The 24,073-nt window shown below is 44.9% G+C and overlaps 1 protein-coding gene and 1 long non-coding RNA gene across 8 annotated transcripts in view; both read left to right on the forward strand.

The window, feature by feature from the left end:
• LOC118315890 overlaps nt 1–4,403 on the forward strand; it is a 37,132-nt gene extending 32,729 nt beyond the window's left edge. For all 7 annotated transcript variants that reach the window (XR_007031028.1, XR_007031031.1, XR_007031030.1 and 4 more), the window contains 3 exons: nt 18–105; nt 1,575–1,661; nt 3,521–4,403. This is a non-coding gene — a long non-coding RNA (uncharacterized LOC118315890). The remainder of the gene's footprint in view (nt 1–17; nt 106–1,574; nt 1,662–3,520) is intronic.
• Nucleotides 4,404–5,170: 767 nt separating this feature from the next.
• hsd17b12a (hydroxysteroid (17-beta) dehydrogenase 12a) lies at nt 5,171–23,775 on the forward strand. Its single transcript, XM_035643353.2, has 11 exons — nt 5,171–5,511; nt 16,017–16,063; nt 16,570–16,645; nt 18,275–18,382; nt 19,041–19,105; nt 19,403–19,447; nt 19,850–19,884; nt 20,798–20,879; nt 21,109–21,174; nt 21,951–22,100; nt 22,409–23,775. The coding sequence occupies exons 1-11, from the start codon at nt 5,334–5,336 to the stop codon at nt 22,547–22,549; spliced, it is 993 nt and encodes a 330-aa protein (XP_035499246.1). The 5' UTR covers nt 5,171–5,333; the 3' UTR covers nt 22,550–23,775.
• Nucleotides 23,776–24,073: the final 298 nt, after the last annotated feature.

Genomic DNA, 24,073 nt, shown 5'->3' on the forward strand with positions numbered 1-24,073 from the left:
TATTTGTTTCTTCACAGGAAAATCCGAGGAGCAGGATGATTGGACAGACGCCACCATGTAAGGCAGTAAACTGTTTACTCAGCTGGATGAAACACACACATGCAGGTGACTATATTACATGTTTCATGTTATGTGTCATACAAAAACAAACCTCTGTTAACTTATGCTCTATACCATGTGGAACGTCAGTTGAGCACAAATTGTACGCAGAGATATTTGTGATAAGAAAAAATATTATCATTTAATAGGAGATGTACAGCTGATGTGAAAATATATCCATCAAGGCAGAAGCTCTACAAAAGACTAAAATCTTTAACATCTTTAAATACCTGTAAATTGATGTGGGTCATTGCTCTGCTGCCCGTTGTATTTTGAGGTTACCTGTGAGTTTGACACTTATTATATTTATTTACAAATGTGTGTGTGTGTGTGTGTGTGTGTGTGTGTGTGTGTGCATGTGCATGCGTGCATGCCCGCGCATAGGTACCTACAAAAGAAGATGCAAATATCAAACAATAATTGTAAAAGCCTGCTGTGATATTATTGGGAGGTGGTTGTCAGATACCTGTAATGCATTTCATGTGATCCACTGGCCAGGAGCTGTCATTTTGTCCAATACAGTCAGGAAGTTTAGGTGTGACTTTACTTTACTGTAAATCATTTCGAGCAGATTTTACGTTAAGACACTCAGATTTTAATACCTTATATTTCAGATAATGGATCCTGATCTATGTTTTAAAATGTGCAAACCATTACTATTGGCTTCATGTTATAACATGAGGTATTAATTCTGACACACACAATCTGACATGTTCTTGGATTATTTGATATCTAAAATCTAATTTATGATTGAAACATTTTACATTCCATGTTGAGTAATCTCACACTAAGATAAATTTCCAGTGGCTAAAAGCAGATGTTTAACAGATTTCATTTGAGAAGATTTTTTAATGAATTTACTGTTGATATGTCCAGAGACACTTTTTATGTTTGTTTTGACTATAATTCGAGTTGTTTATACGAAAGAAACGCTGGAGGAAAAGTACTAGTGTTACAGTTGGTGCTGTGTGTGTGTGTGTGTGTGTGTGTGTGTCTGTGTGTGTGTGTGTGTGTGTGTGTGTGTGTCTGTCTGTCTGTGTGTGTGTGTGTGTGTGTGTCTGTGTGTGTGTGTGTGAGACTGTTTGAGTGGGTGTACATTTACATCGATGTGTCTCTACGCTTCCTGTTTTTTGGACAACAGTGTTATCAGTGCGTGTGTGTGTGAGAGAGAGAGAGAGGAAGATATTTAAACGTATGTTATCTTGGATCCCTTTAATTTTAGGACGGTGATGGTGAGGCTTTGATCCGTGCATATAGACACATAGAAATGTTAAATGTGGAAGAGTTCTTTAGTTTAATTTTAGTCTTGCAGCTGTGTGTGTGTGTGTGTGTGTGCGTGTGTGTGTGTATGTGCGTGCGTGCATATGTGTCACGGTATGTGCTGGCAGTTGAGGCGAGGTGTGTGTGTTTCTTTCACTTTGTGCGTTAACTGAAAGGTGGGTTTTAAATTGATATCTTTATTTGTTTCCTCACAGGAAAATCCGATGAGCAGGATGATTGGACAGAAGCCACCATGTAAGGCAGTAAACTGTTTACTCAGCTGTAAACACACACACATGCAGGTGACTATATTACATGTTTCATGTTATGTGTCATACAAAAACAAACCTCTGTTAACTTATGCTGCATACCATGTGGAACCTCAATTGAGCACAAGTTTTACGCAGAGATATCTGTGATGAGAAAAAATATTATCATTTAATAGGAGATGTACAGCTGATGTGAAAATATATCCATCAAGGCAGAAGCTCTACAAAAGACTAAAATCTTTAAATTCCTGTAAATTGACGTGGGTCATCGCTCTGCTGCCCGTTGTATTGTTTTGTATTGTATTGAAGTTACCTGTGAGTTTAACACATTATATTTATTTCCAATTGTAGATGTCAAAAACTACTTAGGCCGGTGATTATTTACTATCAATTGACTGCTGGGTCTTTTTGCTAAGAATAAAAATAGGACTCGTTTTGATAGTGTGCGCGAGTGTGTGCGTGCGTGTGTGTGTGTGTGTGTGTCTGTGTGTTTGCGCGTGAAGATGCAAATATCAAACAAAAAACAAACAATAATTGTAAAAGCCTGCTGTGATATTATTGGGAGGTGGTTGTCAGATACCTGTAATGCATTTCATGTGATCCACTGGCCAGGAGCTGTCATTTTGTACAATACAGTCAGGAAGTTTAGGTGTGACTTTACTTTACTGTAAATCAGTTTGAGCAGATTTCCTCCGTTTTCTCTGCCGGACATCATGAGACTGTCACGTCACGGCAAACTTCTGGATGTGTGAAATGGGAATCAGGCTGTGTGTTTTTTCTGCGTTGAAGTTGCTGGGATGCATCGATGGAGAAGTGCTTGATGTATGTTGTGTCAGGCCTCCACTGGTTAACATTGTCAGCTATAGGACAAAGCAGAAACACTGTGGGGTGGACATTGAAGTGGATCATTTACAGTTGTGCTGCTCTGTTTGTTAAGGGGGGTTTCAGTGTCTGTGTGTCGCTGTCCACTTCCTCGATGCTGAAGTACACGTTTCAGCACCACAGAGGTGGACAGCGACACACAAAATGGCAGAAAAATTACAAAAAAGGAGACACGTGTCAGTGACTTTCGCTCCAAAAGTCTGTGTGTGTAATGCAAAAATGTTCTAATAAAACCAACTTCTATATTAGGGTAGTTTCTAAAAACAACGTGGCTGAAATCTGTAACGGCAGTGCAGTGGGGGTATGTGTGTCTTATTTTGGAAGCTTATGTTATTAGCATAGAGGAAACGTTACACTCCTGGTTTTTATTAATGAAAGATTTTTTTAAAAAGATAAAAATTTAACTCATGAAGGTGAATGTATGGACAAAGAAGATGCCATAATGGGAGGAACAACAGATCTGTCAATTTGCATTGTCAAAGCAGATGGTCGGATTCGGGTGTGTGAAAAAAGGGAAATGGGGCTGGGGTTGATTCTGAGAAGGTGAAAGAGAGAGAGAGAGGGTGTGTGTGTGTGTGTGTGTGTGTGTGTGTGTTAGTGTGTGAGTGTGTGTGTTTGTGTTGAAAGTAGGGTGCAGAAACTCAAATGTGAGATAAGCTTTCTGCTGTAGGATTTAGGGGAGGTGGTGTGTTCCCATAGGCTATAGATACTGGGAGGGCTGAATATACACTTCCTACACACACAAAAACAAAAACCTGAAATCAGGCAACAGCAGAAGAAGAAGTCTTTCGTGGAATTCTGTGGCAAAAACTGGTAAAACCAGACGGACTGAAATATGCACAACTTTGGGTACATTTTGTATTAAAGTAGTAAGATGATACAAAGTAACCGGCAAACCGGTGCGTTTGTGCACTGTATCTGCGTGTTTAAACTCCCGCAGGTTTCACGGACACATGTAGAGCTTTTTTCACGTGCATGACTAAAATCTACATTTTCTTCATTTTTTTCAGCTGCTGAGCTGCGATGGACACGACGTGAAGGTGGACTCGCCATACGTCCGAAAGCTGTGTGTGTGTGTGTGTGTGTGTGTTTGTGTGTGTGCAGTTGCACTATCTTTAATGACATCACTTCATACACACTTTGACATGTGTTGCTGGCTCTGTTACACTAAACTGTAAATGCTGTGTATTTGCTGTTTTCTGTCAAAATAGGCGGCAAATAGTTGTGTGTAAAAAAAAACGTTGATAAATGTTTATTAACTTGGAGATGAACGTAAATTATTGCATGCGTGCAAATATTCCAGAATCCAAAATTTTCATTTTGACAATTGTGCTCGTTAAAAAAAGAAAAGAAAAGAACTTGACGTTTGTGAAACATGTATTTTGCGAAAGATGATTTCGTAAATATATTTGACCACGACTGAAGGACACCTGGTCAGTGTGATCCATTCAATGTCATCCCGTGAAACCGTGTTGCACAACTCGCTGCCTCCTGCCTCGCGGTCTCTCCACTTGTGTCGGAGAATGCGCGCGGCGGCGCCAAGACCGTCGGCACGTGGACACAGTTTCGTACTCTTTACCCTCCGCCGAGTACACGAAAGGCTCTGCCTGGTGCCACACGAGCTCGGCCTGTCCGAATTTCATGTTTAGTTTGTGTGTGTGTGTGTGTGTGTGAGAGAGGGGGAGCATGGCGGCACAGGGTGTGTGTGTGTGTGTGTTGCGCATTGCCTTTCTGGCTCGGAGTGGGGAACAGAGAGCAGAACGCTCTGCTGAGGAGAAAAACCGTGACAGTGGGTTTGTGCTGACACGTCCAGCGTCTGTAAACACGACTGATTTGTTAATTTGTATGGAATTTTTTATTTTTTTTAAAGCGAAATAAAGCGATGGAAATCTACATGCCTGTCTCAGAGTTTATGTTACACACACACATCACATCTACTCCTGGTGTTTTGGAGAGGGGGAACCGGGTTACAACGTTGGGAAATCTCGCGAGATTCCGGGGGGGGGGGGGGGCACGAAAGTCAGGTTGGGGGTTGTAGTTTTTTTTCCTTCGGGGGGGTGCACTGGCGCGTTGCGGCAGAGGCGAGTGTAAAAAGAGGGTTTTCTGGCGCAACGCGCGTGGATCAATGCGCCAAGACGCCTTCGCCGCACATCCGAGGGGTTCTCAGCAGTATGATGCAGACAAGAATACCTGAAATGGACGAGTGACTCATTCCTAGGTGGGAGTAGGCTGACCTCACGAGACTGGCATCCGTTCACAGCCAGTGAACTCTCTCCGAACGCTCGCGAAAGGGCGGGAGGACGCGAGCGCCTCCCACCAATGAGCGCATTCTTTCATTCATAAAGTGGTATGGGCAGTTTTTTTTCCCCCGAAAGCGTGGGTTCGGAGGGGTTTCATAATCCTTGACTGAAACTGACAAACCTGTTCCGGCGAGAGCCAATGGCACACTCCGAATGGGAGCTGCCGCGCTGTTTGCCCAATCGTCCCTCCTCCCGGTCTCCCTTCATACAGAAACTCGGGTGAGTGGGGGAAGCTCCGGGTTTGATCGACGCGCGAGCGCGCCAACCGGCGGGGTGGACGGGCCGAGCGGCAGCCAGTGGGGAGCGGAGGGGGGCGGCGCCGGGCAGGAGGTGGGCGGTGCACTTTAAATTAGGCTAGACAAGTGCTGGGGGAGTGTGTGTGATGCTACAACCTCCTTACAAAGGGACTCTCTCTCACGTTGTGGCTGGGAAATTAGAGCACATTGCCTAAAAATCGAGGTCCTCGCACACAGTCACACACACACACACACCAACACGCGCCGAGCCACCGAGAGCCGCTGCCATGAAGTGGATGAACGCCGAAGAGATGCTCCGCAGGGCCGAGGCGCCTCTCTTCTGGGTCGGCGCGTTCACCGTGGCCTCCCTGGCGCTGTGGATGCTCTACAGGCTGCTCTCGGGCTTCAGGATCTGGGTCCTGGGAAACGGGCAGCTGCTCTCTCCGAAGCTGGGCAAATGGGCAGGTGAGTTGAGTCCACATCGGGGTTTTTTTCTTCACGCCACCCATACGGTCACGAAAGGGGGGGGCAGATCAAGAAGTAGGAAAGGCAGGTGGACGCCAAAATTAGGTTATGGAGCCCAAACTTCACTTTGGCACAAGGCAGGGGCTGCGTTCTATGTGCGGATTTTTTTTTTGGGGGGGGGGGGGGGGGGGGGGGGGGTTGATTCCAGAGGAGGTTTTTGGTGTTGTGTAACAGGCGCAGGTGAGCGGCTGTTTGACAAGATAATGCTCCTTTATTAGCATCAATTGGTTGTTGTGGGGGATTTTTTTCCCCCCTTCTCCCCCCTTGGCGTCAAACACAGCACCGTCTGCTGCCAGGGATCTCCAATCAGCGTTTTCATCCACAGAGGAGGAGGAGGAGGGGGGGGCGGGGGTGGGTGTTCGCTCCACATTGGCGATCCAGGAGCCAAATTGCGCAGGCTATGCGCACTTTTCAGAGAGCCGCCTCATGCCGGTGAGCTCTCGAGCCGGCCGCTCCGCTGAGCCACGTTGGCCCCGTGCGCATGATGTGGGACGAACCCGTGTGCTCAATTAAGACGTGACCTACATCCAGATCGGTTTTTGTTTCTTTATTGCCACAGCGTTTGACCCGTCCAAAAATGTGTGCCACGCTGGTGGTAGTCCCCACACCAAACATTTGGACACTCGTGTTGATTGGTGATCTTTGCATGACCTGTGTATTGGTATAAAACGCAGGCGCTGTTTCCGTCACGCGGCTGAGCTCCTCGGTTTTCCTCCTCGTTCACACCAGCCCTGTCCGGTCCGTTTGCCCCACATGTTTTGTCAGACGAGATTAGAATTGCACTCGTGGGGTTTGACGGTACAATGTACTTTCCTCCTCAACGGACTGGCTAAATGTGAGCGAAACCTGTGCGTAATTTTGGGGTTTTGTAGCGACTACGGTCTCACAGGAATCGCCCTGCCACGGCTTGACCCACTTCTCCAGTCTCCTATTTGAAGAAGACCTCTGCGTCTGGAGCCTCTTGCTGCGCAATTTTGCCCCCCTTTCTTTTCTCGCCCCCCCCCCCAACACCCCATGACCAGGCGATCCGGGCGATTTGAGTCCTTGTTATTGTCTTTTAAAAAAAAAAAAATGAAAACCATAAAACAAACCAACGTGTTTACCTCTGCATTGTAGCGCACTTCCAAACCTCCAAATCGTTGTTTGGTTTTTATAAAGAAGGGAGCGTTACATTGATGCCCTGAAATGAAACGAATGGCGCAAAGGTAGTGCGCCTCGAGGAATGACTAATGTGTGTGTGTGTGTGTGTGTGATTCTGCTGGAATATGCGGAGGAATACCGGTGCACATCGATGAGTCATGCACTTCTTCCTCGCTTCGTCATCCATTGGTCTAAAGAAATTGTGACCCCCCCCCACACACACACACACACACACACACTCCCCCTCTCCCCCTCTCCCCCACACCCCCGTATATCAGCTATAGCTCAAAATACATTTTCCTTTCTTCCCTCCTAGTCCCCAAAATAATTCTTTGACCCCCGCAGCCAGTTTTTGAAGCAGTTCTGTCCGTGTCAAGTGCTCTGACAGCAGCAGCTCTTCGAGAAACATTTTTTGGAACGGATTCACTTGGAACTCCATCAAAGGGTCGTGTGGAAACTGTTGCCCAACTCTATTCCACAATGTTCACATTTTCTTTGTCACCTATACGGTTTCGCAAGCAGCGAGCTCTCGCGCGCCTCTCCCTGAAACTAGTTCCTGCGGCCTGTCCAGTCTGACGAGTCCCCGATGCACATGTCAAATCCCAGCAGTCTGTAACCCTGGCAGAATGTGGTGGGGGTGGTGGTTTTGGGGGGGGGGGGGTAAGATGTGGACTATAGTGTACTGGGGATACAGTGTTCTCCTCGGCTGGTTGTACCAGATGTGCAGGTCTGGCCGGGTTAGGTGAGATTTCTGTTACGCACACACACATGCGTCAAGTGGTGCTACTCCCTGTCTCCACCTTTCACTAAAGGACAGCGGCACCTGTTTCAACAATTCCGACCATTGTAACAGACTTTGTATTGTTGTCTATTCCAGTACACAATGAACAAAAGTGTTACGTGAATTCCTGTCGAGCTGTGTTGTTGTCGTAGTGCAGCTTTTCTACAGAAGCAGTTCGTAGGATTTTCCAGTTTCCACCCCCTTCCGAATCGACCCTGAATCCATTCTTCCTCTCTGGGGATGGACAGTTTTGTATTATCTCAGGTCAGAGTTTTTGGCACAATCATCCTGTATTTACCCTTGCCGCAAATATTCGGTAATATGGTGTGTCTGTGAAGGAAAACATTTGAATCTTTGTGTGTGAAACTTGTAAGTTTTGTTTAATATGTATGGTTTTAGTTATTATTTTACTTGGGCTGATTCAATGGCAAACCCATTTGGATTTAGCCCTTTAGTTACATAAGAGGAGATGGGCTCGTCAAACAACCGCAGTAAACAAAAGTCTTGGACTGACTGGCTTTCTAGAAACTTTCCGGAGACTCTTGGGAGACGGTTGGTATGTCCTGGTCAGGCAGGTTTGGGAGACTGTGCAGGTGGTTTGGGCCCTGTTTGCCCAGTAACTCGATCAGAAAAGAAGTCCTTTTTGTTAAGTCAAGGTATCCTGTATTTGACGTTAGTTGTTGGGGGGGGGGGGGGTTTGTTTAAGGGGACGTTTTCATGGTTGTCACTGGACATATGTAAACATGTGCCGGGCTAAATCTCTGCAGCCCGTTGCATGTAGAGCAGAGCAGGGAATTTCCCTGGAGTTTCTCTCCCTATGGCTTGTCCTCCCCTTAGTGGATGGGACACCCAGTGGCGGAACACAAGCACTGCAACCCAAGTCAAGGGCGGCTTCCCCCAGCCTGTACTCCAGCACCACACACACACACACACACACACACACACACACACACACACACACACACACACACACACACACACACACACACACACACACACACACACACACACACACACACACACACACACACACACACACACCTGCCAGCCCAATCCACTGTCTGCTGCTCAGTTGTTCTGGAGTAAAGGAATGGTAGTCCCTTTCGACTTTAATGCTTTGCAGATATAGAAAAAGACCAATGGAGGCATCAGAAGCCCCCCCCCCCCCCAAAAATTAATTGAATTAACAAGTTTAAAGGCCCTTCCTAGTATTTCATGGTACGAAGAGTTCAATTCTTATTCTTTTACTCCCAGTGGAGCGGCTTCTCACTCTAATGTGTAGTGGTGCTCAGACTTCTCTGCTCCGCTCCCTCCACCACTCTTAGCCCCCAGCATCCCACATTATGTAAGAGTGTGCATGAGTAAAACTCTATTATAGGGAAGTAAATTAGACCAAAGGGAGCTTATTGCGAGGGTGGGCGAATAGTGATGTGACATGTGCCTTAGAAGTGCCCCCCCCCCCAAAAAAAAAACCAAAACAAAACTCCCTCCCTTTGACATAAGAGTTTATTGAGGATTTGGCCTTGTTATATAAGAAGGATGCAGCCATTCATCAGCACAGCCCCAGAGTGACAAAGACTTGGATCAGCACTAACGCAAGAATTTTGTCGAGTTTTATTTTTTCTCCAGGAATAACCACTTTGTTGGCCTGCAAGTTTGTCAACCCGACTTGGGGGTTACACAGCAGTGTTGAGTCATTTTCAGTGTTTGTTTTTTTTAATGAATAGGCATTAGGCTTCATTCACAGTACGGAAAATGCACGTGTGTGAATGAAATGTATCCGTGTGTGTTTGTGCTTCTACTGAGGCAGGGTCTCCACTTGTTCATCCTTGCGAATGTGCTTCCCCCTAGTGCAGTCTGAGGTGTCTGAGGTGTCTGAGGTGTCTGAGGTGTCTGAGGTGTGTGTGTGTGTGTGTGTGTGTGTGTGTGTGTGTGTGTGTGTGTGTGTGTGTGTGTGTGTGTGTGTGTGTGTGTGTGTGTGTGTGTGTGTGTGTGTGTGTGTGTGTGTGTGTGTGTGTGTGTGTGTGTGTGTGTGTGTGTGTGTGTGTGTGTGTGTGTGTGTGTGTGTGAGACACACTGCTGTTCATGTGATGAACACACTCTGTGACACGTGCCAGAACCAGGGATGCTGGGTAAAAAAAAAAGAAGAAAAATACTCTCTCTGCATCTTCCTCATTTAAAGCCCTCCCCAACCTCTCTCAATCCAGCCCGTTGTGTGCATGTTTGTTTCTCCATACAGTATCATGCACTCTTTGTGGTTACAGTTCTCAGTTTTGTCAGTGTGTCGTTATGTTTTTCTCACATTCATCTACCTTCTCCTCACGCCATCTCTTATTGTCTCACGGCTGAATCCCTCCACCTCTTCGGTTCATATTTTCTAAGAAATTAAATGCTTACCATCCACGACCAGTGCTGATAATATTTGTGATTTTGTTATCCACCAAAAAACACCAAAGATTAACATTATTTTTACTAACTTTTTTTTTCACAAAGAGATATGTACATGAACAGTTTTGAACATTACTTCTGTATCTAGTGCCTTTAGTGCAATTATATTTAAAAACATTTTTTTTCAAGCAATTGATTAGGTAAATGGTCTGTGGCTGCAACTAATCATAATAATAATAATAAATTTAACTTAAATTATTTTCATCAATGATTTATCTGCCAATAAGTGTAGTGTACTACCTGAGTGTCCAAACCAACCGTCTCATTTGAGGTCGTATAGTAAATCATGATTTGAAACGTTGGGCACATAATGCAAGACCACCAGCACATAAGGCGTTGGTTTATTGCCTTTTGTAAAGTGGCATGGCATTATGTCGGTTTCAGTCCAACATGACAGAAAGGTGGTTTGTTCTTGTGAGACTCTGTTGCAATATACTTTGAGGTGTTGGTGGTCAGTCAGTGTTTGAAGCAGGAGAACCTATGAAGTCATGTTCTGAGTTCAGTCAGTTATCGTCACCTCTGTTAAAAAAAAAAAGAGTTATGATTGTAGGGGGAAATGGGTAGATGTCAGTTTTTAATGCTGGCCTGCCTTAGAGATTTTGATGTGATTGATGGATGAAATGTCTGTTCAGAGACGGAATCGGCAGCATAACAATCACGGGTACACTGTATTTGTCGAGGAGACATGTTTTGAGTGACATCCAACTGAGGAGGAAGACACCAGAATTTAATGATGCTTTAAAAAAATAACTGAGGATCCACCAGTGTTAAGTTATGCCACAAAACGCAGGGATGCAACGGACACAACAGGAATTTTCTGTCATGCACCATGCAGGTTTTCATGCCTGCAGCCAAAGCCTGCAGCAGGTGATTTCATCGGATAAAAACACCCTTCAGCCAGCGAGGACTGACGGTCGGGACGAATGATGTGAAATCACCTGCTGCAGGCCTTGAGCTGGAAACCTCCACAAGGTACAGTCTGTTCTCAATGGCAACCGGGCAAATGGTGAAGTTCGGTTCCTGCCCAAGAATCACCTTGTCTCAGTCCAAGCAGTTGTGGAGAAGGAAACTATCGATTTTTAAAACGAGACATGTGACTGGGGGAGGCAGGGAGACGGGGGGGGGGCGGGTGCAGGACTATTTTTTGCTCTGTACCCAAATATAGATGCTGGTGCTATCTTGAGCTGCTCTGAAGTACACGCTCTCTCTTTATCTCCTCATTTCTCCCTCCTCCCCCCAGCCCGATCAAGCTTTATTTTTGTCGACTTTTATATTACCCATGTGACTTTTCCTCCCCTGCTATTTAAAGGTGTGTGTGTGTGTGTGTGTGTGTGTGTGTGTGTGTGTGTGTGTGTGTGTGTGTGTGTGTGTGTGTGTGTGTGTGTGTGTGTGTGTGTGTGTGTGTGTGTGTGTGTGTGTGTGTGTGTGTGTGTGTGTGTGTGTGTGTGTGTGTGTGTGTGTGTGTGTGTGTGTGTGTGTGTGTGTGTGTGTGTGTGTGTGTGTGTGTGTGTGTGTTCTGCTGCACCCCCCCTCTCTGAGGTAGGAGGGGCTGCTCGTTGATAGGCGAGTTTTCGGTGCGACAGATTACATAACAGAATGTAAAGAGAGCGGGGCATACAAGGACCGCAGTCTCTCCTCACTGAGAATCTTAATTGGGGATTTGGTGGGGAGGGCAGAGGGGGCGAGTTTTTGTGCTCATTTTTTGTCGTGTCTCGCTGTCTCTTTCTTTTGATTAGGAAGCTGAATCTTCCAAAAAAAAGAAAAACCTCCTCCCCTGTGTGTAACTGAAGATCATGCTAGATTCCACAAACCCTAAACACAACTGATCTGCACACCTCTTTATAATGAGAAATAATAACCAGTGCAATAATAGAAATCTGAATCTCCATATTCATTAGAATTTTTAATTTGTCTTTATATATATATATATATATATATATATATATATATATATATATATATATATATATATATATATATTGGCCTTTCCTAATTTGTGGTGCTCAATGCTGGCATCAGGTGGGGGTTTAGGTGGAGGGCTGAGGATGCAGCAGCCCGGTCGTCGTCGTGGTGATGTGATGGTGGTGGGGGATCTTGTTGGTATTCAGGTGCTGCGGCAGGCAGGCAGCTCCCAGACGAGGCAGAGCTGGCGCGCTGCTATTTTTACTCCTCCTGCTGCTTTTTTTAGACCCTCGGAATAGTGAGCAGGCAGCGGCAGGGGCTGCTCCACTGCTGAGGGGGAGGGGGGGGGACAGAAAAGGCTGGGGGATGTCAATACCTCTGGTCGTGATGTGCAGCACCAAGCAGAGCCGAGCTGCGGTGCAAACGCGCCCCCGTCAGGGCGCTTTGGAGGCAGCATGGTGGACCACTTTTTCTCGGAGGCAGAGGGGATGGATGGATGGATGGATGCAGGGTGTGGGGGGGGGCTGGCTTCAGAACTGTGTTGCGCTGGAAATGAATGAGAGGCAGTGGAGCACACATCCCCTCCGTCAGCACACACATTCATGGATTCATGCAGTCTTTCACTGGCCTCTCCCAAATCTCCATATTTTTTTTTTTTTGCACACCCTCATACGTGGGGGCCCCACCAACACATATTCACCCTTTTGTTGTCAGTGTGCACCTGCGTCTTCTCCGAGCGTCAGTGGCGCTACTGTTATTCACATGCTCGCTTGCGTAGGCCCTTTTTGTTACATCTGTGTTTGTGTCATATGTAACGTGTTGCTCACATGAATGGAATTAATTCTGTGTGTGTGTGTGTGTGTGTGTGTGTGTGTGTGTGTGTGTGTGTGTGTGTGTGTGTGTGTGTGTGTGTGTGTGTGTGTGTGTGTGTGTGTGTGTGTGTGTGTGTGTGTGTGTGTGTGTGTGTGTGTGTGTGTGTGTGTGTGTGTGTGTGTGTGTGTGTGTGTGTGTGTTCGTGTTCGACTGAACAATTGAATTTTTGGACACAGTGTTCTGCTTGTGAGTTGAAGAGCTGACTTGTAACCTCTGTCATATTTGCAGTCTGCAGTGAAGTGTAGGTTACCCCCCCCCCCCCCCCCCCCCCCGCAGGGGCTGAGAAGTTCCCGTGTGGCACTAACAATGGATTTTGGCAACTGAAAAGCAATAAGGAAATGTCTGTGTCTATTTCTTTATTCTTTCACACAGATCTTCTGCACCCAACACAATTTCACTTTACGTATTGCAGCTCCACACAGTTTTGCCTCTCCACACAGTTTTGCATTCTTTTCCCCTTCCATCAGAGTTTTGCGCTCTTATCTTAATTCCATCCCACAGTTTGGTTGTAATTTGGTTGAGTAAATTAGTTCAGGTTGGTTGGTTAAGTTCTTGCTTCTATCAGAGTAAACACGCACTTAATCATTTGACCTTAACAAGGTTGAAAATGGGCAGATACTTGTACCCTTTCTTATGTGTTATATATATGTAATCTATATATATATATATATATATATATTAGACTGTCTGTCAGAATAAGAATAATGCTCTTTAATGGAGTTTTGCAATGAAGTACATTTAAAGACTATGTCCTTACAGCCAATACTGGATATTGTGATTGGAAGCATCTCCGTTTGTTCGAAACCTGCAGAGTGGAGGTTTTCCACATGAAATGCAGCAGGCCTTTGATTGATGCGAAGATACGAGGTGTCCTGTACTCTGACAATGCGCGGCATGCATCCCGAGCACACAGTCAAGTGCCTCTGCCGTCGCGTTCCAAATTCAAAAGGTGCTGCCGTTCGTGCGTTCAAAGCGCATTCTTGCGTCCCTCCGTCTCTCGGTTTAAAGTTCAGCGCCACTGTATAAGTGCATATTGGCACATGGCACATTCTTTCACGCAGGTGCAGTTCTCCGAACATGTCAGTCATGCAGGCCAACGGCATGCATTCCTGCTGCCTTTTTCTTTGGGGAGTATTTGTTATCGTAACGCACGGGAATGTTTCCAGTGAACTGATGTTCAGACCTATACGAGAGGAATTTTCATCACTTGCCAAACATGACTCAGAGAAGGATGCTTGCTCTTAGCACCTAGCAACCACTGTAATCCGGTCATTTTGATGTTTCATGATCTTAACAGTTTCACGCTCCTCGTCACCATATTACTCCTTCATCGCTCATCAGATAAACTCAAACACTTTTTTTTTAGTTTTTGTTTTTTTACAGTTTCTGCAAAACATGTGGCCAGCTTTATTGTTATTTTGGCACGTGTATTATAGATGAGCCTTCACAAAAAAAGCTGATTTTACGTCGAAGCGGTTGCCGTCTTCCTCCCCAGCCATTTTGCTTTGCAGTGAACGCAGCATGCCCGTGCCTCGGTCTGCCCCCACCTGCATCGGCAACAAGAGCCTGATTTGGTACAGCCCGCACCCATTGAGGCTTTTCTGCCACGGAGCGTTTCATTCTTAACACGGGGGGAGGTTTAAAAATAACTAGGGATTCTGCTCTCTTTTTCACTTTTGACTTTGTGCTACTCACTCCTCTTCTCCTCACAAACTCACTCGCGCACTCACCCCCCGCTCCTCCACTGCCATCTCTATTCTGTCTGTTTCTCCTTTACTCGTTCGTTCTGTCTTTGCTCCAGTTCTATTTTTAGCCACCCCCAGGATCCCTCCCTACCCCACTTCACCCTCCTCCCTTCTCCTGCTCCATGTTCGTCATCGCTCCCTCCTCTCTGCATCCCCGCTCTCGTCTCATCCCTCTCCCTGCTCTCCAGCTCTTTGTCAGAGAATGTCCTCTACGTCTATTAATCTTTCATCAAGCCCTGCAAATAATATATTCATGAAGCACAACTATGTGTGTGCGTCTACATTCGTGTGTACCCCCAATCTCCCCTCACCACTGGCACCACCTTTATTTTTTTTGACTGTCTTGTGTCTGTTTTTCTACCTCCCTTGTTCTTCTTTCTCTGTCCGTCCTCCTTCATCCCCCAGCCCCCCCTCCGTCAGTCAAGCAGGGGCAGGGGTTGATGGGCAGTGAAGGTTTTTAAAAATAGCCCTGCTTTGCTTGACAAGGTGAGGAGAACTCTGAACACAAGAACATCAGCTCCTCTCTGTTTTTTTGTATGCTTCGGCCTCTTTTCCCATCTTTTGTTGCGCTTCAATAAATCATTTCCTCTGCTTATACCACATTGCTGTGATCCTCTCTGGTTCCGCCACCATCGCCTCTCCTCCACCGCGTGTCCTAAATACGGAAACACTTGATTTGACCATTGCCTGTAAGATTTGCCAGTGATTCAACGCTGCATTAATGTGCAGGAAACCCTATTCTGAGCTGCTCCCAGTGAGGTGTCAGTGGCTGTTGAAGTCTTTGTGAATCCTATACTGTCTTCTGTTTTCATTGTGCCTTAATCTATATCATCTTCATCTCCACCGCTGAATGATCTCGGTTCCCTCTGTTGTCTTTGTAGCTCAGCTTTTGTGATTTGACTTCTATCGCCACCGTCTTTGCTTGTATTATATGCATCCCTGCTCCAAAATGGAACTGCGAACGCTTGCATGTGCCTTTTGAGAAGGGACACGCGTGTGTAGTCATCTCATGCCAAAGTAATGCTATTTGACTGATGAAACCGAGTCGTGGAGCTTGAAGAGGCTTTCCCAGAGAGCAGGAGAATAGTATTGCTGGGTGTGTCTATAATCACCTGCGCGCTTAGCTCTATATTGGGGCCCTGAGACATTATGACGACAACTGAAAGTGGTCAAACTAGAAGGCTGAAGGTGTGTCATAAGCCTCTGAACAAAGAGGTTGAGATTTATGTATTTTTTGAGTCAGCAGCAGAGATTTTTTTTTTTTCTGCGTGCGCTTTAAGTGTGATGAAACCCTTGCACATATATAGCATCCTTCGAGAGTCGTGAGTCGGTAGAGCAGGATTCGCAGGTTTACTAGAGTAAAGTAAACCTCGAATAAATATTCAAAGTGGAACCATGGTTTCAAAGTAATGTGAAGCATTTTGAGCCTTTAAAGACTTTAAAAAAACAAAACAAAAACCACCTTCTCCCTCATTAGGTCAACAGAAGTTGACTTGACCCCTGCTCTGCTTCAGACCTATACTGAATTTTTTTTTTATTACTTTCTGTCTCTCCAGTTGTGACGGGAGCCACGGATGGAATCGGGAAATCCTATGCGGAGGAGGTGAGGCTCATGGACCCTTATTTATTTCATTTCATTTCTTTCACGGGAAAGCTGTGACTCATGCACACACACACACACACACACGCACGCGCGCTACAGTAGGGGAGAGCTCTTACAGGCCTATTAACTTGGAAGAGAGTCCTCACACACACGTATGCACAAACACATACACACTGAGGTAACAAGCGCACGTTGAATAGGGGCTACCCTGCCACGTGTTTGGCCCACAGTGTGGGAAAGTCAGAATTACCAGTCGGTCAGAAGTCTCTCTCCTGCCAGTGAGCACAAGACGTGTGTTTACACCCGCAGATGCAAGTAGGCGGTCTCTCAAAGTCCCCTGGGTACATTTTGGATGATATACGTTGCCAATGATCCGGAGTTGAAGCATGCAAACTTTGAACTCCTACACTTTAGGGAGTTAGTGCTCTTGACAGAAAAGTTGGCTATTTTCCCTGCCTATTTGATTTAGATTTTTAACCTGTTACTGACCGTGTCTTCCCTCCTAGCTGGCTCGTCGCGGATTTGCCCTGATGCTGATCAGTCGCTCCCAGGACAAGCTGGATTTCGTGGCCAAGTCACTAGGTAAGTGTGTATTTGAGTGTGTGTGTGTGTGTGTGTGTGTGTCTGCGTGCGTTTGGGTTGAGAGCACAGTGACTGGACTGATGAGGATGTGGTTATGGGCAGGCGGTGACGTGCTACCTCCCACCCAATCGGCTACAGGGTTTCCGTGGCCTTGATAACGGGGCATGTCCTCAACACACAGTTAGAAGTAGTAGAGAAGCAGAAGATGCTTAAGAGCCTAAACATATGTCGGCATGCGTCTATTACAGATATTTAACTCTGTACAAAGTGTTGTGACAGAGGTGTGGATCTACTAACCTCCCTTTTCAAAAACACAATCTTTTTTTTTTTTTTTTTTTTTGTATCCTCCAAATCCCTTTTTTCATACTCTCTTGCATCCAGCTGCCCTCATATTCTGTTTTGGTGATGATAAACTGGAGGCAGCAAGCAGAGCAGGCCGTGTTTCACTTCCTCACTGATAGTATTAGGGAGGACGGATTCATTATCTGACCTGATTAAGGAAACTGATATATTTGCTAGAAACGGATCAGGCTTTTTTTTTCGTCACGTGCACACACGTGTTGCTTCTGACGAAGCAACACATAGAAAATTTAGCATCTGTACGAAAGGGAAAAACTTTGTTTTCTTTTCTTCTTCCTTGCTGGCCAGTCTCCAGACTTTAATGGAGAATGAATGGTGAGTGCCCCCCCCCCCCCCCCCCCCCCCCCCCCCCCTCGCTCTCGTTCCATCTGTCTCTGATGTCTCCCACTGCGCAATCTCCCCTGTCGTGCTTCAAGTCCAGAGAGGGGGCTGATGGGTAGTCACGAGCGGGTTGCAGCGTGCCAAAACTCTGGCACTCCTCCCTCGCGATTAGTCTGACAAAGCCGTCCTCCTTGGCATGTAACGTCGCAACCCACCCTGCCACACCTATAATTTCTTTTATGCATGTTTCTCCTCTCTCTTACGCAAACATCTCATTCGAATCACACCAAGTAGTTGAACTGCATATAGATTTTATTGAGGCATAACCCCCTGATTTTTATGTTTACTGATCCATTTTAGGTCACTCCCCCCCCCCCCCCCCCCCCCCCCCTTTTCTCCTTTATGTTGCCTCAACACACACGGACGGACGCACTACTGACTTTGCCGAGGCACATCCCAGCAGATTTCCTCTTATTACTCCCTCTGCCACCAATCAGCTAAACAAGTCTTTGGACAATAAATTCTAATTGCAGCAGGTCCTCAAACATGACGAGGGGTTGGAGTGAGTGAGGGAGGGGGAGAAGATTGCTCGGCCGGTTTGTTGGTGTGCAGTGCCCTCTTCAGTTCGAGCCCGACAGTGACTGGTTCCATGCTCCTTTCATTCGAATGGATTCAGGGTTCTGAAAAGGGGGGATTACTCTGTCGTTGGACCACGCAAATAGCTTTTGCACAATGTGCTGGTCGACTCGTGAAAACACTGAATGCATGGCAGGAGTGTGTGTGTGTGTGTTGTTGTGGCACGATGATCTTGAGCGTACATGATTTGTGATCTTCTCGTGCCAACTCTGACACGTTACTTTCTTTCCCTCAGTTGAAAGCACTTTTCGGCCGATGTCACGCACCAATATGACTGTAAACTTGATGGACACTTTGTTTCTTCTTGAACAGAGGAGCAGTTTAACGTCGAGACCAGGACCATTGCGGTTGACTTCGGTAAGACGGACATCTACACCAAGATCGAGGCGGGGCTGGCTGGTCTAGAGATTGGTGTTCTTGGTAAGAGATTTTTTTGGGGTTTTTTTTGTTTGTTTCTTTCCCTCCGACTTCTGATGCAGGGACAGTGTTAACATCCGTCCTCGGCCCATGTTTTAAATGGATTGTGTCTTTGTCATCGTCTTCAGGTTAGTAAACGGTTGTATTGCCGCAGAGACATAAACGATCGAGCCCTGTCCCCGAGAGCAGAGCGACAGGACGAGACAAACGTTGAATATTTCACATCCACTTATTGTGTATATTCCGGCAGCGTGACAGAGTCACGAGTTGAGAGCGAGTCATGACCTCTTTTCCAACACTTATTGGAGTAAAGTATTTTTAAACTCTTTTGTCACTCCACTGCTGTTGGACAAGTTGACAAGATAACTTATTAAAATTGCATTAGGATATCAGCAGTGCATGTGTGGTTTTGACGTGAAGACTAGAGATCACTCTGTACTTTTTAGTTGAAGGAACTCTTTGTCCTTTCTTATGATAACAGTTGTGCTCTTACTGGTTGTAAGGTGTGGCTGTGTCTGGTGTGGTGTAAATGCCTGTCTGTATCTTTTGCTTTGGCTGCCATCTTGTGGTAAAAACTCGAAGCTGGTTTGAGTTCTCCAGCACCGGTTTATGTATGAAAACAGTAGAATAATTACTCTCCTTTTCCCTTTGTCTTCAACAGTCAACAATGTTGGTGTGTCTTACCCCTACCCTGAGTACTTCCTCCACATTCCCGATCTGGACAACGTGAGTTTTTACTCATCCTCATTTCATCTCTACTTGCAGTTGGAAGTTTCCCTTTCCTGCAAGTTGTCTATTATTTGAAAGAGTGGGACTGAAAAATGTAAATTGGTTGTCTTTTGTTTTTTAAAAAAAGCTTTTCTTTGTCTCATGCTCCATAGTGCTCTACCTTTTATTACATGTATTTTTGCCCTATGTCTGCTGCCTTTTTTTAATGTCTTGCGTGATGGGGCTGTTCTATACAATATAAATGTATGATCTCATACATGAACGTTCAGCTGACCGATGCTTCCTTTGTTTTAGTTCATCACAAATCTGATCAACGTCAACATGACCTCGGTGTGCCAGGTGAGTTTCGCTCCATCTCGATGACTCTGCACACTTTTCCCTTTCTTGGGAGATAATGTTCCAGATATCCGTGTTTAAAGATGATCTGTGCCCGTGTCTCTCCTCACTTTTTTACCCCGTTTTGTTCGTTTCCTACACTTCTGCTCTTTCTGCCATGGTACCTGCAGTGTCTCAGTTGTTCCCAAAGCAACGGTGGTCTACACCAACGCTGTCTGTGCTCGCCACCCACGCAACTCTCTCTCTGTTGGTCTCTGCCTGTCTCTCTCTCTCTCTCTCTCCCTCCTACTTTTAGTCTTTTCTTCTATTTAATTTTTATGGAACCCTTTCCCTTCTTTCCTTGTCCCTTTGCTTGTGAGATGGTTCACATTAACTGAGCTTGTGTTGTTGTTGTTGTGTTTTTAGATGACCCGTCTGGTGCTGCCCAGAATGGCTGAGAGGTGAGTGAAATGATGGGCTTCCATGTTTTGCGACATGACTGCAGTCAAATATCAGTGTTGTTTAAATGAGGGGATGTGGCACAGAGCTGGAGGAGCAATCTCTAAATTAACAGAAAACCGTTTGGTTTTTTTTTAGTTTAAAAAAAACAAAACTATTTGGGAGACTATTCTTGTATAAAGACGTCTCTTTTATCGAGAAGGGGTGCAAGCAAATCTCCCCAAGCCCTCTCCATCACTGCATCTCTCTTTCCCTCTCCTCCTTTGTTCGCAATGCTGACGAGCTTTCAATTCACACAAAGTGCTCTTCCCACCCGATTGGCTGCTCTGTTCCCATGTGACTCCCGCCGGCCAATAGCAGCGCAGGCACATTTGGTGCCGTGTGAGGCTGAAGCGTCGCTCCACTACATCACTGCAGCAACAGGCTGCCATGGCAACGCACACGGCCACTACCACACTCTTTGTGTGTGTGTGCATGCGTGATGATTTTTGTGTGTATTTGTCGGTGGGCTGAACGGGTATAGCACCCACAGGCATTGGGAATATGTGAACGTTTTGGGATGTGAAGAACAAAAAAGTATTTCTAAAAACAAAAAACTAATCACAAAAGATATTGTTGCACTGTTCTGGGATCAGTGCCTCACATCTTGACAAAAGCCCTGTGATACAGATTTGTGTTATGGCAGCAGCATTGAAACTGATGACTTGAGCAGGTTTTCTTAGTTCAATGAAGCCTCTGCAATGATGATAATAATTTGGACTAATTCCACATCATGAACATCTTTAGTCCTGGAATTGTATAAATTCACTGTGGAAACTCTGTACGGCGACTGCCACAGCCCTGTATGTTGTCTTTGCATTACAGGCTTTAAAACTAAGTTCTTGTCTTAAATCTACATTGCTGTGATTTCCTCAGGTCCAAAGGTGTTATCCTCAACATCTCCTCTGCCAGTGGCATGTACCCTGTCCCTCTCCTCACAGTCTACTCTGCCACAAAGGTACGTGCAACATCTCAAGCACACGACTTGTCGGCTTGAAAATAAGCAAGAAAATGTCTGTGAAAACCAGACATTTTTTTTATTTTTTTTTATCGTTTAACTATATTTGTTAGCAGCTACCTGTTTCCTCATGGCAATGCTACATTTATTGAAAGCTGGTAATAACAGACCAGCATTTTCTGGACTGACATGCTGAATTTGACACTTTTACCCTTCTCTGTGTGTACAGGCCTTTATGGATTTCTTCTCTCGTGGCCTTCAAGAGGAGTACAGGCGTCAGGGTGTCATCATTCAGGTGTGTGTGTGTGTGTGTGTGTGTGTGTGTGTGTGTGTGTGTGTGTGTGTGTGTGTGTGTGTGTGTGTGTGTGTGTGTGTGTGTGTGTGTGTGTGTGTGTGTGTGTGTGTGTGTGTGTGTGTGTGTGTGTGTGTGTGTGTGTGTGTGTGTGTGTGTGTGTGTGTGTGTGTGTGTGTGTGCTTCTCCTACAATGTACATTGAGAGGCTTGAATACAAAACTTTCCCGAGGATATGATCTGAGCAATGAGGACACTGAGGATCATCCTCACTGTTGAACGTTGCGTTGTTTACGACTCATTAAATCTTTAGACATATATGATAAATGATATGGAATCTTTCCCTTTGATGCTATCAAATTCTACTCAGCCAGTTCTGCCTGAGGAGCAATGGAATAAATTCATATTCATGAATGATGCGTCTCATATGCCATTTTTAGCCCCTTTTTTCAGCAGAGGCATTTTTAAAAAAAAGATGCTTTTCCACATAAGGCTTGTTTGTTCTGTTTTTAGCGCCCTCTGTAGAATGCACTCATGTGCCACCTTGTGGTTGTATTGTGTACAACAGTTTCACCTCAGCAAACCCTGAGTGCATTTTCACCTGATGACCCCAGTCACCCGAGTAGTTTACGGCAAAGATTTTGTGCATGTTAAAAAAGTACATAGTGCAGTGCCAGTGGACAACACAAGACATTTTACACCTTCCCTGAGGAAGAAGAAGTGATTTCTGTGATTGTTGTTGAAGCTCATTGCATGTTTTTAATACTTTGTTTCACATAGAGTGTGCTGCCCTTCTTTGTGGCCACGAAGATGACTCGTATCAGGAAGCCCACCCTTGACAAGCCCACCCCAGAGCGCTACGTAGCAGCTGAGCTCACCACTGTCGGTCTGCAGAGCCAGACCAACGGCTACTTCCCCCACGCTGTCATGGTGAGGAGTGGGATTCTCAAAATACTGAATCTATCTGGAAATGAATCAAGTCAACATAAATGTTGCTGTTAGTTTTTGTTATTTTTCTGACACAGCAGTTTTTGTTATCAAAGTTAGGAGCAATAAATGCATTATGTATTCGTTTTGTAGGCGCTACAAAATAATTGACATAAATTCTACTTTTTCAAGATGTATTGATTTTTTTTTTTTTTTACTTTTAAGACAAATTCATTTGAGCAGTTTTGTGTAAGTAATTAAAAAAAGATTTAAAAACCCATGCACCTTTTGTTTTGTTTGTGTCCTTGCAGGGTTGGTTGACCACCAAGCTGGTGCCGATCAGCCTCGTCATCTTCTTTGGAGCCAGAATGAACCGTTTGCAGCGTACCGGATACCTGCAAAGGAGGAAGCTGCGAGAGCAGAAGAACGGAGGAGGTTTCAAGACTGATTAGAAATTGGCTGACGATTCTGCAGACAGCAGAAAACGGTTCCGATCCGCAGTGTCCAGGGAATAGAGATTGGTGTAGTGTGTAGTGTATCTGTGTGATTGATCCTCCAGGGGTTACCTGAGATTTCACCTTTTGTGCCTTTATTAAATATGCACATTAGAACGTATGTAGGACTTTTGTGTTAAAAAAAAACCGGCAATCTGCCCTGATGTGATTTGTTTCTGGAAAGAAATGGCCAAAGTTTACAGGAGCTGAAATGATAATGAAATGCTGCTCTTGGAAAAGGACATTCATATTTTTTTGTCAGTGACACTGATGGTGGAATTTATACAACCAAAAAAGAGTGACGTGTTAACCCTGCTGTTGTAAGCAGTGGAAATGGTGGTGGGCATCCTTTTTTTATATATATATTTGTACAATTATTTATTTTATATTTGTATGAACACACGAGCCAAACTCAGTCCTTTTCAAGACTAGCTTTCAGCCTAGTCCAGTTTACAAATCACTGAGCCATTTAAAGATGGCAATATCTGCTTTCTGTCACGCCAATTAACTTGCATCAATGAGCTGTAATCATCAACCACTGTCTCTTTCTTCTATGATATTGCGTGTTTACAGTATATTCCAAATTTAGTTTTGTGATGGGTTCTTTTTGCACTAATGGATCACTTGTTCTGAACCAAAGTTTTTCATAGTTTTCACTTCTACAGTGCATTTCTACTGACATTAATGGAGGAAAGGGACAGATTCGCTGAGCAGGCTTTGAGAAGTTAAGATGTACTGTAAAATGATGCAATTCAACTGGTGCTTTTTTATGTAAACTATGCAGTTGCTCAATTTTGTGGCTTGTTTAATCAAATGTAAAATGCCCCCCCCCTTTTTTTAGCTCAGTGTGTTTTGAAAGGATTTCATATGGATAGAGAATATCATTCCTTAGTGTAGCAAAGACCTCTAAAGATAAAACCTAAGCATTTTGAGGTTTTTACATTAATAGCTGTGGTTTCATATTTACGTACAGACTGGTTTACACTTTTGCTGTAAAAACCAACTCTTTACAGTTGGTGCACAACTGAATATCCCATATGACGTGATTTAACCTTTGCTTCAACTAAACTGCCTTGTGAATAATTTCCCTTAAAAAAAAAAAAACCTGCCTTAATATGCTTGGAAATATCAAACCTGGATTTCTACATGTGAAATTTAGTTTAATTTACTGTGCTGATGGTAACTTGTCTTTTCTACTGTTTGTTAATAAAAGTTCTAGCATATAGCAAAGTGTTGTCTTGCATATCTTTTCAACAGATAGCTGGATGAAATTACAGCCTTGGAGACCTTCATGCACAAGCCTGAAAATAATGTTAGAAATAAAGTTGCTCTTCTTCACGCCGCAAATTAGACTCTGGTCTCACTTGAAGGGCAACTCTTTAGTTTTTACTGCCCAAAAAGTCAGAATGCCGGATACTAAACCAAAGTTAAAAAAATTTTGTCATACCTATTTAAAAAAAATGTTATTCAGGGTTTTGTGTA

This window comes from Scophthalmus maximus, chromosome 7 (assembly GCF_022379125.1).
Source record: "Scophthalmus maximus strain ysfricsl-2021 chromosome 7, ASM2237912v1, whole genome shotgun sequence".
In the NCBI taxonomy this organism is placed as follows: domain Eukaryota; kingdom Metazoa; phylum Chordata; class Actinopteri; order Pleuronectiformes; family Scophthalmidae; genus Scophthalmus; species Scophthalmus maximus.

Coding starts and splice junctions, on each gene's coding strand:
- hsd17b12a (XM_035643353.2), top strand. CDS start 5,334: ATGAAGTGGATGAACGCCGAAGAGATGCTCCGCAGGGCCGAGGCGCCT. Junction 16,064..16,569: donor GGAAATCCTATGCGGAGGAG/GTGAGGCTCATG, acceptor CTTCCCTCCTAG/CTGGCTCGTCGCGGATTTGC. Junction 18,383..19,040: donor TCTAGAGATTGGTGTTCTTG/GTAAGAGATTTT, acceptor TGTCTTCAACAG/TCAACAATGTTGGTGTGTCT.